Source organism: Thermobia domestica, chromosome 10 (genome assembly GCF_964235325.1).
Source record: "Thermobia domestica chromosome 10, izTheDome1.hap1.1, whole genome shotgun sequence".
Lineage (NCBI taxonomy): Eukaryota > Metazoa > Arthropoda > Insecta > Zygentoma > Lepismatidae > Thermobia > Thermobia domestica.
Genome location: NC_137463.1, coordinates 196502865 through 196517973, shown reverse-complemented (window position 1 = coordinate 196517973; position 15109 = coordinate 196502865). Strand labels below are relative to the sequence as shown.

Sequence of the window (15109 nt, the reverse complement as noted above, 5' to 3'; positions counted from 1 at the left end):
GCAAAATCCTTTCTACAATGATTTCTCAAGACGAGGAAGATTATATGCCGTCCAAATATACATTAAAAAATTGTAAGGGTTTTCTACGTGTGCAATATAATTTCTGCGTTATTATGAAGATAGATGTGAATTTACTCACGGACTATCATATATTTTAGGAGATGTAGTTTAAACTTTATGTACGTTAGAACAGCAAGCATAACCTATCAGTTACTGTCGATGAATTGAAGTTATGAGTTCTTAAACTAAATTCTATCACTTAACTTTAATCAAATAATTGGTTGAATACTATTTGAGGCAAAGTATGCTCGGTTCAAGAATTGAAATATGTAAACTTTTACAGTGAAATGATACGTAGATGTAATGCATGAGTGTTTTCAGTAAAGTTTCAAGAGCACTTTCAGAGTATTAAAGAGAGCAGACCCTCACTACAGTTTCTCGCAATTCCCTCTACCTTCTTGCGTGGGTATGCTTGAGATTAATTTGTTACGCTACCTCATATTCGGAATTACAAGTTGATGGTGATTATACATAAAATCATTCACTCTTTATTGTCTTATATGATAATTTCCTATAATTGATTCTATAAAGAAGTTTATTTCTTCAAAATAGTATTTTCATTATTATTATATATATAAACACAAAAAGTTGATAACGTTACTACAAAACGTTGATATTGTATATGTAATATACAGGTCTGGCGATTACATTGGAAGAGTTTTATTTATGTCAAAGTTTCCTACCATAAGTTTATACCATAAGCTTCAGTTAATACGTTTTAGTGCTGTTCATATGTACTTCAGGATTAAAAATAATTCCATTTGGGAAATGGTATATTTAGTCGTTGGAAAGGATGTTTGGCTCATGCTTTACGTTCTGTCAGGTTATCATGTAACTATCATAATAAAGATCGTGTTATGTATTTACCATATTGGAACACAAATGGTACATATATAATACATAATTTGAACTGATACATAATTTATAACATGGCTCAAATGGATAGATCAAACAACTACCATTTTAATGATATTTATGTTTTTTACGTATATTTGGTACATTAAGAGTATACTTATTACTCTCGCTCTTCTAATGACTGTAATAATTGAAGATCTGAGTCCATTCAAACTCTAGAAACAATTTATTAATAGATTACAAGAGAATTATGTTAGTAAGCTATAGTGGACAATAATATCACTAACGAAGTTAAAATATTAAATAATTTGTAGCACAGAAAATAAACTAATAATTAGAAAGTAATTTGCATTTTCATTTATTGTCAATAAACAACATTCAGCATTCCTTATATAAATACTGTATATAATACTATGTATAACAAATGTTTCCAATATAAACTTCTTAATAAACACTGTATTAACATTATTCTTCTTGGTTCTTTGTAATATGTCTGTTTGTCTGACTAGATCGTTGAGCAGTAGAAGGATCTTCTCCCGCATGACGTAAATTCAACCTTCCATTTCTATTATTGTTACGGCCATTGTTGGAAAATAGTCTGCCATGATATGAGACACTAGCGAAACCATTCCCAGGATCCGTCACTGGAGCACTCGGGATAAATGCTGCAACTTGTTCGTATTGTTGTGAAGGTCCTTGAACAGGAATAACGGCTTGTAATTGCTGTTGAGCAGTTGAAGGTCTTCCTTGGAAAGCTGCAGCGCTGCTCGGAATAAATCTGTGGTAATTAACATTACCTACTTGCGTCAATTGATGTTGATTAATGGGTTGTCTTGTACTTACTTGTTGAGCATATCTTTGTAGTAACTGTTGAATTTGAGCATTATTACCACCTAATTGTTGACTGTATCTTTGTAACAATTGTTGACCTTGAGCACTATTTGGAAATTGAGCTGGCTGAGTGGCTTGTCGTCCTGCGTTGATGAGAACTGCCTGTTGTTGAGGATCAACAGCAAGTATTACTCCTTGACCTTGTGGTACTCCGTTGGGTATTAGTCCTTGCTGAGCTTGAGCTCCTAACGCTGAAGTATCTAGATATAGAGCCTGCTGTTGGTTCTGAGGAGACAAAGGAATACCTTGTTGACTAGGGTCAATCAACAGTTGTCCTCCAGCAGTAGGATCACCTCCAGGCAAGGATCCTACAAACTGCCCTTGACCTACAGGTAAAGGTAGAGGAAATCCTTGGGGATAGCCTTGAGCGTAGATAGGTCCTTGCGAAACCAAAGCTGATGTTAAACCCTGTCCAGTTAGACCAGGATGCGATGATTGAAGAATTAGTCCTGGAGGAAGGCTGCCTGCTCCTCCTGCTTGCAGAAGTAAAAGTTGATTTGGATCTATTCCAACGGCCCCTTGTGGAATTGCTTGCTGACTCTGTCCTCCGCGACCAGCGTACACAACAGATGAAGGATTACCTTCGCTGTAGACTGCTCCCTGGCGTTGATATCTCTGCTGTTGTGAAGATTCTATATAGCCTACATTATTCTGTTGCTCTGGTTGTGTAACTTGTGCTAAAAATAAAAGAAAATTATGTAGAAGTTAGTGACTATTCTTAAGGATGTAAACAAAATATACTCCGACTTGGATTTTAATTCATTGATTTACTATATGGAAAATATTCTGCTTCCTTGATTGAAATATTAGTGTTTCAACTTTATCATTTTTTGAAAATTAAATCAAGGGTTGCGAGTCAGAATAAATGACTATAATTAATGAAAACCTAGAACTCGAAGGCTACATTTAGTTTTAATACGCAGAAAACATTCATGGTGAGAGTTTCATTTCTTATATTGCTTTTGAAGATGTACAGGTGATGGTACATATCTCAAAACTTAGTAGCAAAAGCCTATAATTATTGAAATTTCGCTCATTGATGTAGGTTGTGCCTCTTAATTCTTTCACTATATTTTTTGGCTAATACATTTAATAGTTATAAGTCACTGAGAAAGATGAAATTTAAACACAAAATACAGGTATGTTCATATTAATATAAATGAAATAAGAAACATTAAAATGGTTGTAAAGAAGAACACCGTAAAATCAGAACTTTAAAATACTTTTTCTACCAAAAACATTTGATAATATTAACTTAGTCGGCGAACTGAGGTCTACTACAGCATTAGTAGCTTACATTCTTTCTTAATTCTAACAAAGTGATAACAATAACCTTCTCGATATATTAACAATATAACCTAATATAAGGAGTGATTAATGTATTCATTCTTTAACGTAGAAACTACTGCTGCAACTTTCCAGTGGATCTTGGCCGATATCTTTATTTTATTCTTCGGTGGATTATTATTGGCTACCTACCATCCTATGTCGGTTCCAAAACCAACCAATAGTGTAAGAAGTGAAGTAAGATGTGAAAAATTCAATAATTACTTTTATCTACTTTTCAAATTCATTTGATTGCCTAATTTTTTTTTTCGAAAAGTGGAAAGAATATGTTTTAAAATGTAAGAAATGTGTTTGGTTGGGTTAGGAATAAAGGAAAATTACGTTAGAGGCAACGTTTGAAGGGCAAATTCCAGTGATTTCCAATCGTGTCTCCTGAATCTCAACGACTTCTGACGAGTTTTGCAAGTAGCAATCCAACGAGATCGTGTACTTTTCTAATATGTATTTTTCATTAACCTTATATATAATTGAGTGAAGGAATGTGCTTCACATAGCACTTAATAAGGGAATAAGGGGATATTTTGTAACCAAGCGACGAGAGGAGAACTGTAAAGTGACGAAACGTACATAATACAAAACTATTCACTGACCGTTGTCCATCGTCCATACAGATACAGAAACACTCTCATTCAATCATCGTGGGGCAGCGAGCGTAAAAACATGTCGAATGCAGCCAGAGCGTCTGTCAAGTTTAACTTCGTGATGTAATTCGATTGGTCCAGGTGGCTACTCATTTCCCTGAAATTCCAAGATTAGGCAGTTCAGAAACCATGTTTTACCCCTTTTACGTGATGCGTTCATCAAGGTTACCTTCCACCACAAACATTCACTTTTGGCTTCTCTCGTCGTGTACGCCGGTAAGTCTTTCTTTAACTTCCCTGTAGTAGTTGTGCACACACAGCAATCACTTATGAAGTTCATACCATAATTCTTAAACATTCGACGATAAAATGCGGCCGTATTACGAACTTCAGCCAGGAGAAATCAAATTACATCATACAGTTCACATTTGTCGGGCGCTATGATTGCACTCGGTATATTTTTTCGTCGCTTGCCACTACACAATGATGGAATGACAGAAGTCTATCTAACGGTGTGGAGACGATAGACGACAACCAATGAAGATCTTTGTCTTATTCCTGTTTTGTCATTGGACATTACACATTGCTTTTTCGAATAGCTTAATAAAGGTTTTAAAAATATTAGTTCTCGTATATTACAGATCGGTTGCATCTACAGGTCCCCATTTGCACTTTCTGCTTTACCCATACTGCATTCATGCAAGTAATGATCGACTGGTGTCCTCTGAAGCAAGAAGTTCCCACCTATCAGTTTCTTTTTTGTAGCCAACAATTTGAAAGAAACATGCAATAGTAGACAAAAATATTCTTAGGAGGTAATTATGTTAATAAGTATTGTTTTGTGGCAATGTGGTTAATTATGATTAAAAGAAGAAAGAATTTTGTGTTCAATGTGAACCATTATGTTCGTTTATATGGTTTCTGTAGGTTAATATTAAGTATTCATTTGTGTTGTCTAAATTTTATATATGTATTTATGACGTCATTCTCTGTGGAAATCGTATTTTGTATTAAAGTATATGTCTAGTAGTATATTTTGATAATGATTTGTTTACAGTATGGATATATAGCTCATTTATATATGAGGATGTTTATGTGCAGTTAGGCCTATCTAGTAAGCCTTACGATATCTGCAAAGTTATTAATTATCTAGTGCAGCACCCACAAGAAATCTCTAGTTGTAACACGTAGCTCTTCTTCAACCCTTTGAGTTGAATTTCCGAAATTTGAGCGAATAATAGAGTTGCGGTTGTTATACATCAAAATATTCTCCAAAACCTAATTTCGTGCCTTAACATCCAGTAGATAAAGAGAAGAAAAGTAGTCCAAGCACTACCTTCCTCGGAAAGACAAATGGGATTAGTCCTACTTTCATTACTTTTTTTTAAAAAAATACGAAATCTGTGCAATTGAATATGATGTTCGTATGTATTCAGAATCCAAATTTCCTATACACCAAGCTTAGTTTAACGTATAACATCCTAAGTTCGTGAAATATCCGAAGTCCGATGTTTTACAAAACATCAACGTAACAGATTTCTAGTCTCCATATCCACAAAAATAAGGTCCAAATAATCTCCTCATTTTCTGTTACTCTCATATTGAATTCTGTGAGAGTAAATGCTATACACTCTCTGCTCAAACGTACTAAATTTGGTGCCTTTATATCAAACCATGTTGTGTACTAAAATTTCTTATAGTATAGTGATCAGTTTTTACACATATAACTCTATCTTCGCTATTGGAGAGTTTTATGGAATAAAATCGTAATAGAGTACAAACATCCAGAGTATTTTTCTAATGGAATAACTATTCAAACAAACTGAACAACTTTGGAAGTTAACATGAACACATTAACTTTGTGTTTCTCTAATATATATCTTAGGATATGATATAAGGTACACAAGGAAAATGTACATATTTTAAATTAGTATTTCTTAACGTTGGATACATGAAAGTTTACCAAGATGGGCGCGTGTTATTGTTAAGATTGTCAAGTGTGTGTGAGAGAAATAACTATTCAATATATCCCGTCAGAAATCAAACACGGCATCACACACGCCAAAAATAAATATTTTTCAACCTAGAATTGAAGCCGGATCACAAGCACCAACGTAAATGCAATACTAGATTAACAAAGGGACATGGAGTTTGCAGCTTTATAAAGATTAGGACAGTTTATGATTTAGATTTGATAGCGACTCAGTAATCTAACGATCGTCCAGGTTTGATTGAAGTCCATTAGAAATGATGAACAGCTGTTTACCTATCAATTCCATATAATTTTGAAGAATTGTTGAAGTTAAATGATCAAACCTATTGTAATTAGTACTAAGGAACATGGGCGAAATGCTGCATTTTCTTAACATGTCATGTTATTTATTTAACTTCGAGAAATCAGTGATAAAATAGATGTGAACAAGAATCATTGATAAAATAGACGGCAAAGTTTCCAAATGATTTAAGGTGTTCTACAAGACAACAACTATCCCTCTTCTTGTGAAGTGCTGTATTCTTGAAAGTAATGAAATTAAATAATGAGTAGTAAGGCCGTTTTATGGACAAATTGAAATGAAATCTTTCAGTTTTACGTCTCACAGGAATGCCAGCTAAATTAAAGGAGATGGTGATGATGAGAAATGAATGAAATGGTGGAATGAATAAAATGAGAGGAAACGGGAGAACTCCGAGGAAACCCACGAGCACGGTGTTTGTCTACCACAAAGCACGCTGGAATCGAGCCGGGGACCCCATTCATCAGAGGTGAACGCTCTACTATTGAGCCACCATTCCCCCCGTTTTTATGGGAATATCATATCGTTAAAATATTCTGACTGGAATATCTTACTAATCTAGTCAAATGGTCACAATCTCAATCAGAGCCTTCTGACAAAACCCAGCATTTGGTAACTTTAATGAAAGAAAGGCTAATGATATATTCAAATACTGTACGTACATGCTAAGCTGTACAGAGTAAATAAAATTTGAGGTTTAAATACAGAAATACTTGAATCTTGTCGTTACCGCAGAAAGCAACTTGAACGAAATGAAGTTTGGTTTTTAAATTTATCCCTACTCTGATAAAATAAAAACTTAGGAAACTTCCGGTTATCTCGCAAAAATTGTTATACTGTACAAAAATACGCGGTTGTATTTCGGAGTATTTCAAGATAATCTATCTTCCAAATTCTTATCGCTGGTTTCAGCAATATTTGTTACATACACAATTCTCACAGTAAACATTCATACAGTAGAGTGATTTAAGTGCCCGACAATTATAACGTTATTAAGTTGCGCTCCCAGATCAGTTTTATAAAGAAACATTTACAAAAAGTATTTTATTAATTTAAATAGTTAAGTACCTATGCCAGCATATCTTTTTTGGTCCATTGATTTATGTGAGGTATTATTATTGTGTTTTGTTTGAAGTGAGTTGGATTTTGAATGGTTTAATTTTACTGTTTTCTCTCCAATTTTTTAAAAATATCTTTTGTTTTTTAAAATTAATTTGCAGTATACTGTATATAAATTTAATTCTACTTAAATGCAGTTCAATTGTTAAATATTAAAATTATATATGATATAACAGAATTTAATTTTTATGAAGTTAAAGACATTTCAATACATTTGAAGAAGAAATCAGTAAAATTCCAGCGGTTTTCACCACGGTTCACCACAAAGCCTACTTGATGCGAGCTGGGAAGTTTATCGATTGGCCAAGGCCGGATTAATCTATCTCGAGGCCCCGGCTAGAAAAAAATATCTGTCCTCTGCTGACTTAGCCTAATACATTTCTGTGAAAGTACAGGAGGAAAGTTAAGGAAATACAAGTAGTTCTACGGCATCAACCATGCCATGCATTAGATGATATTATATCTGATGGATCTTTCCAAATGCATTAAAAAGAACACAAATTTACCCTATTATACACAGTAAAAAAAGGTTGTGTTAATTCAACTCAATTTTAACACAGGGCAGTGTTTCCTGCGTGACTACCACTGTGTGGTGTTAGTTCAACACATACCCCGCGGTGTTGGAGTTTAACACAGGGGGTGGGTTACGTCTTTAGCACACAACTGGTGTTGAGCCATTCGTAAGTGTTAATGAACCACAAAATTACTCCCCCAAGATATGTTAAATCGCCTATATGCGTACTGTGTTTACATTATGCTGAATCTAAAAAAAAAAACTTTAACAAGTAAAAAAAGCCCTCCAGTGGCGGGGGGCACGAACCAGCAACCTTTCAATTACTAGCCGCGTGCTCTTCAGACTTGGCCACGGAGGCGATGAAGAAAACGTCGCTTGTAGAGGGATAAATTGTTGAGGTCTTTTGAATTTGGCTAATCACAGTGCTCCTTTAAGCCGCGTATATTCGACGACAACCGTTCGGGATAAAATAAAATTTGCTCGCCATGTAGACCTAATTTTATAGCAAAATGACGACTGTCTATATACTTTATTTTATAGTTCTTCCATATTCACTTTCAAATGATCGGCGCCAGTTGCCATCTAATAAAGTTGATGCGTTTGTTGCTTCTAGTACACAATCACTTAGAAAAAGAAGCAATAAATACATCAAATGTAGGAGATGAATTTAGAACACCTAAATGGCACATGCCTAGCATATCTTGTGCTGTTAGGGTTTCTTCAGAATCATTATGTAAAACAATTGAAAACACATCGCGCGGTTTTAATTTTGAAATTTTGCGGATTTGTTTAAGTATTTTTTTTATACTGTGTTTGTCTGTAGCTTAAATTCATAAGCCTTTATAATTAGATGCCCAACACATTTGGCAATCACTCAGAAAACAACACCGAAGATTCTACACTTGTGTTGATTTAACACACAGGTTGTGTGTCATTTCAACTACCGGCATTTGACACACAACTCCAAATGGAGAGTGAGTTGTTCTAACCACTTGTTTGTGTTATATTTTAACACAATCGTGTTAACACATAGGCATGTCGTTGAAATAACACAACGGTTTTTTACAGTGTATAAATGAAATAAATTAGAAAATGATGATGATTGTATCTTATATTATTCTTTTTAGACAGCCAATTGAGATTTCGATTACAGTGAAGACCCCTGTCCAGTTGGAGGAACAAATCTATAGCCCCCCTTAATCCGACCTTGCGCTAAGCCACCGCAATATTCAAGCCATTAATTGAATTTTGCATGTACTCCATAGCACATTGTATATTTTGTTAATTTTCTAAATTATGTTATTTAATAAAACTAAAACAAACTGTGTGGAGCAGTGAAGACTCTTATCAATATATTCAACTGTTATAAACAGTACGTTAAATTTAATGTTATTTGGTAAAAGAGAGGGTTTCTATTATTATTATTATTATTATTATTATTATTATTATTATTATTATTATTATTATTATTATTATTATTATTATTATTATTATTATTATTATTATTGAAATAAAATTTCTAGTTTTAGGTCTCAGAGTGGCGCCCTGTTCGCTAATGAAAATGAATGGTTAATCAAAGAAATGAATGACAATGAAAAAATGATGAAATGAGAGAACCCATAGTCCTAAGTTGTTCGCTACAAACTCACGTGGGCTGGAATCGAACTACAAAACCCTACAGGCAAAAGTGAGAGCCCTACATTAACCATTCTGATTAACCGCTCCTATTATTCTTATTATTTACTTACTATTGACTCGCGTTTCCTCGACAGATGATTCCTCAGCAAGTTGATCTGCAAAATCTTCTGCTTCTTTGCAAAAGGCGACAGACATCAATATTAATATGGCTAACGTAGTCACAACCTAGAAAAAAAATTAACAAACAGAAACTATTATTAAATGATCACTATACTTCAATATTGACATTTTAAAAATGGGTTATATGTTTTGTTTTGAAAAAAAATCTCATCACTCACCTGCTTTTGAAATGCATTTTTACTTATACCGTAGAATGTATTAAATCAAGTAAACAACGATATTTTTGAAAATTTGAGGTGGTTATGAGAAGCTAAAGAATTAAAAATCCTTGGATAGGGTTTCGAAGGCAACCAAGAACCTTGGTAGGGTAAATTTGTGTTTTTTGTGGAGGTCTGTGTTCCATTGCCCCCTCACACCGTAAGTTGAATACGAATGGAGATAAAGCAAAGGTCAGTTGTTGGTGTGTGTATATCCAACATACTACTTAGTTGTGGCAGTTCAGTTACACCGTGAACTTGCGTAAGGACAAAGAGAACATGGGACGTCCACAGAACGTCATAAGGACGTGAATGCTGTACGAGTTCAAACTGGGGTCAAACACCGGTGCAGCGGGGCGAAAGATATGCTAGGCCTTTGGTGAGGGTGTCGTGACTACGCGGACAACGTAGCGGTGGTTTAAAAAGTTTAAGGACGGTGACGAAACACTCGAAGACGCACCACGTCAAGAACAAACAACACATGTACAAAATGAATATCTCCAGGCAGCAATTGAGGCGAACAGTGGCCAGACATATGAGAAACTGGGACTACAATTAAGTCTGAATGGAGAAATCATTCAGTAGCAACTCCAACTTGGGAAGCATTTCAAGTTGGGTCGATGTGTCTCATATGATTTGACTCTGGGCCAGAAGGTAACGCGAGCAAACACCTGTGTTTCTTTGTTGTCTCGTCTGAGGAAGGAGTCATTTCTGGGCAGGGTGTTGACATGTGATGAGAAGTGAGTCCTGTACGAAGCTCCATGGCGCTGTCATAATCGGTTAGCATTCCATGAACCGGTTCGAAAACAGCCGAAACCAGCACTGAACGTAAGAAGATCCTCCTGTGTGTTTGGTTCACTGTTCAAGACATCGTGCATCGAGAGCTACTATCAGCTGGTCAGAGCATCAATGCAACTGTGTACTGTCAGCAGTAGAGCCGTGTTCAAGAAAAACGCAAGACTCTGGAGCTAGCACTTCTGAATCGCAAATGGGTTCTCCTGTTACAGGACCACACTAAGCCCCACGTGGCTAGGATGACCCGGGACACCATTCTGCGCCTTGGATGGGAAACTTCGCATCCGCCATACTCCTTGGACATTGCACCGTCTGATCATCACCTGTTCCAATTTTCGGACAATCAACTTAGAGGACGCCATATTAAGTCCCTAGTAAAATTGCAAAATGCACTTGATACCTTCTTCGCTTCACGGCCCACCAAGTTCTACCGAGATGGAATCCATAGCCTTCCAGAACGTTGGCAGAAGGTCGTCGATGCTGATGGAGACTACTTTTGATCTTCCAGGTCCGTCTTAGGTGACATATCGATGTCCGAAGGTAGTGGATGAAAAAGCGACAGAACTTTCTTGGTTACCTTTATACATAGCAGTGATAAATCCGAAGTGGAAACCAAAAGAACCTTTTTGCAGAATGTTTAAATTCAAAAAGTCCAATATAGCTAATTTCGTATTTTGACTTTATTCACTGATAGACTTGGGAGCAGTTCGGAAGCTACATCTAATTTGAATGCACAGTAGCAAGTAGTTTTTCTCAATGGAACCTATCACTTATTGCGTGACAGGTTATTATAGTGTATCGGGTTCAAACTATATGATTATTCTGCAGTTTTATTATTTGGTTTAACGTCTATCAAGATTTCGGTATTGATATACAAGCCTTTCCCATCTATCTTTTCCTTCTTTCAATACAAAACTTGGTTCAGTCATTCCCTATCCCCTATAGTAGTTTTCGAGATTCATTTGGATTATGTGTTTTTACCCAGGGCCACTCCAGAGGGGGCCAAAGTTGATGGGAGTGATTTCTGGAGGGAATTTTTCCGATATTCTCTCAATTGTGCCTATTCAAGTACGTTATGGGCCCCAATACATAGCACCTCTGGAAAGCTTGTTTCATGCTGAAGAGAATGAACTATAAACCATGACTTTCCAATAAACACTGTTTATGCAATAGCTATTTCATTGCGAGTCTAAGATTTTCTTTACACTTAAGCACTAACAGGGTTATGGATCCCAGGAACTTACTCCGTTGTCCGTGGTCCATACTTTTTGTGCATGAACATATCTTTGTTATGTTTATCGAATGGACTAGGTTTGATTCGGATTCTTTCCTCTTGTCTATTCTTTCTATTCTTTCGTCTTGCTATTATCCCAAAAGAGACTGAGATAGTAATGGAGGTAGCCAATGGTGGACAAATTGATAGAAAACGAAAGTGACAATAAAAGAAAATAATTAAAAGAAGCCAAGGAAACGAAGTTGCCCAGCATACATTTATATTTACGTGCATTAAATCAGATTCTCTTGACACCATAGCTGAGCCTTCTATTACTTAACCACAATGTATTAAACGTACACGTGGAAGGTGAAGAAGGGAATAAAGTTCTTGATTTTCTTATCTTAAGAGTCTTCATCCCGGCGAAATTAAACTACCGCTAATTTTACAGTAATTATGTGATAACTTCAAATAGATGAAAGATAATTGAAATATGGAACAAGAGCGCCCTAGACAATATTATTTTGCGTGGGATATACCGTTATCACAAGTCACCTAGTGGCTTTCCGTTTTCAGCTGTTTAGAAACGCGAAAATAAATGCCGAATTTCAAAATGGCTCGAAATCGAAAGCAGATAAGCAAGTCGTGATAACGGTTTCTCATGTAAAATAATATTGTCTAGGGCGCTCTTGTTCCATATTTCGATTAACTTTTATCTATTTGAAGATATCACATAATTACTGTAAAATTAGCGGTATTTTAATTTCGCCGGGATGAAGACTCTTAAGTTTATACTCACATGCCGTAAAATACATTTCCCATTTGATTCCTGCCATACAGAGCACGAACAGTAAGAAGACCTTTGCTAAGACATTTAGTTTACCAAAAACTCCTTTATAAATTTATATGTTTGTCAGTTATGCGGGAAACACAACATCTCAAGAACTATTTGATGGATTACTATCAATTTTTCTCAGGATATAGAGAGTCAAAAAATTAGGAATTGAGTTCGTTGATAGAGAGGTAAACCATCCAGTTGATCACAAGATATAAACCAAGGATGTTATAAAATAGAGGATCTGTCCATACGTATCTTCAACATATGAACTCAATGAAGCCAAAAAAAAAAAAAAAAAAAAAAACGAGCATCGTCTGAGCCGGCACGTCTGATTGGCTTCTCTCGTTTCCGCCATGATTGTTGGCTCGAAACATTGCGATATAGTGGCGCGGAGTGGGCAGAGTAGGTGTGGCGAAGCTGTGACGTATGGTTTCAAGATTTTGTTGTATGGACAGATCCTCTATTTTATAACATTCTTGATATGGACAGTCAAAAATTGGTACTCCATGTATTCCTATGGGAGGAATTATGGGTATCATCCTTGCTTGATGGACTATCCTCAGTGCTGTTGAGATTAGCTGGTTAACACAACGTTCAGGATGCAAAATAATGATCTCTCCGTGGAGTGTACCATTGAAATGAAACTAAATGACTTTCTGCTCGATAACATTTTCTGTTTTCAAACATTCATTCATCTTAAAGTATGCTTAATCTAATTTGAAATCTTTGAAATGAAATGAAATCTTTCAGTTAAACGTCCCACGAATATACCCTTTAGATTAAGGAAAACGGATGATTAACGCAAGTGAATGATGATTGAAAATCATTGGAATGAGAGCGTGGGAGGAAATAGGAGTACTCCGAGAAAACCCACGGAGACGATATTTGTCCACTTCAAGTTTACTTGGCCGAGCATTGAACTAAAGACAACACGCAACAGAGATAGAGGCTCTACCACTGAGTCACCATGCTCCTCTTCTTCTAATTTGAGGTCAAATGTTATATTTAAGTCTAGGCTTGGTAAACATTGGCTTGTAAAGAAGTTTAGTCTGACAAAAACCATATCAACGTCATTCACATGGTGTACTTGTTATATACAGTACGTACTGAGTGGAGAATCTGAACATTAAGGGCTAAAATCTCTTTATGATATTTGATGCTCAATATTCTCGTTTCCATGTTTCTTTTCGAATGTACAGCACAATAGTGGCCCCGCGTAGCGTAGTCGCCTTTGGCGTGGTGGGTCCCGGGTTCTATTCCCGGTGGGGACACTCAATCAAAAAAGTGTAAAATCTTCTTCAGACCAGTTATCCTGAGTGAGGTTTTCCTCATTCACACCAGGCAAATGCCGGGATGGTACCTAACATACAGGTCTCACGGAGCTTCTTTCTTTCCCTTTCCTTGAATAGTGTGGTCGCCGAGGGACAAGGGCGCAAATCAAAGGGAGCAAGGTAGGGCGCTCGCGCCCTATAGGAAATTGTACTTGGGAATATCGAAAACCCCATAGATTTTTTACATTAGTTACCAAAATTTGAAACTATATTTGAAATATCGCTCATACTTGCCCCCCTTGGAAACCACAACATGGGCGCCCTTGCCGAGGGACGTCATCCCTCATACGTGACGGACTAACGTGGCCATGGATGCCGAAAGCTCAGAAATCTAAATTTTAATCCCCTAATCGAATATGCAATACATACTTAAATTATCATGATACACATTCGAATTTTCAGGACACACTACCGACCATGGGCACCCGAAGGGGAGGGCAGGGTGGGGCTCACCCCCCTCGCTCACGAAAATGTATACGTAATATAGCAAACCACGTATATTAAATACTACAAATACCAGACGTAATATAGCAACCACGGAGATGCTCCCTCCCTAAAAAAATTTTTCGGGAGACCCTGCTACCGACCGCTCTTTGAGAAACACTACTTTCGATAGACATGTCTCTCGTAGAATACAATAAGGTATATATTCTATATATATTGTTTGTTTTTAGTTTAACTGCCATCTCTAGCACTTAAACTATATGAGATGAATCACTCACACTTCTCCTGAAGATCAAATTAAGCACTTTTTACATGAAAGGAAGTAATGTTAAGAAGCAAATAGAATCTGTCATTGTGCAAGCTTCAGAAAATAAATTCCTGCATTTTCTCAAGTACTGCCACTAGTAATTAAATAGTGAAAGACAGAATATTTAAAAATATATAACTTACCACACTTCGATGTCCCATGTCTTTCAGCAAACGGTAGATCTCAATGTATATCTATTTTATAACGTGTACTGTGAGAGAACCAAAACAACAAAAGAGCACATGAACAAAAAGAAATTTGAAGACAAACATGCGAAGTAGTTGTTTAAATATGACAACGGATGAGATGTTTGTGATTAAGAGATACTTTTGGAGACTGGTACTTGACGAGTGTTGTCTCCGCGTCTACCAAGAAAGAAATCGTCCTTTATTACAAAAGTTCCTACTTTCTACGGAGGCCACATACTGTACATATACTCAAACAAAAGGACTCCGAAAACATTTGGTTATGCTTCGTAAACGCATGCGACGCAGCTTTTTGAAGG

The 15109-nt window shown here is 36.2% G+C and overlaps 1 protein-coding gene across 1 annotated transcript; it reads right to left on the bottom strand.

The window, feature by feature from the left end:
* Nucleotides 1-661: 661 nt before the first annotated feature.
* LOC145662145 (uncharacterized) lies at nucleotides 662-14904 on the bottom strand. Its single transcript, XM_081727478.1, has 3 exons — nucleotides 14748-14904; nucleotides 9410-9524; nucleotides 662-2483 (listed from the first exon to the last, which is right to left on the bottom strand). The coding sequence occupies exons 1-3, from the start codon at nucleotides 14763-14765 to the stop codon at nucleotides 1381-1383; spliced, it is 1236 nt and encodes a 411-aa protein (XP_081583604.1). The 5' UTR covers nucleotides 14766-14904; the 3' UTR covers nucleotides 662-1380.
* Nucleotides 14905-15109: the final 205 nt, after the last annotated feature.

What these genes read in the sequence shown, in the direction of transcription:
- LOC145662145 (XM_081727478.1), bottom strand. An exon ending in CGAGGAAACGCGAGTCAATA is followed by an intron (nt 2,484 to 9,409) that starts GTAAGTAAATAA and finishes TTTTATTTTTAG; the next exon opens with CACAAGTTACACAACCAGAG.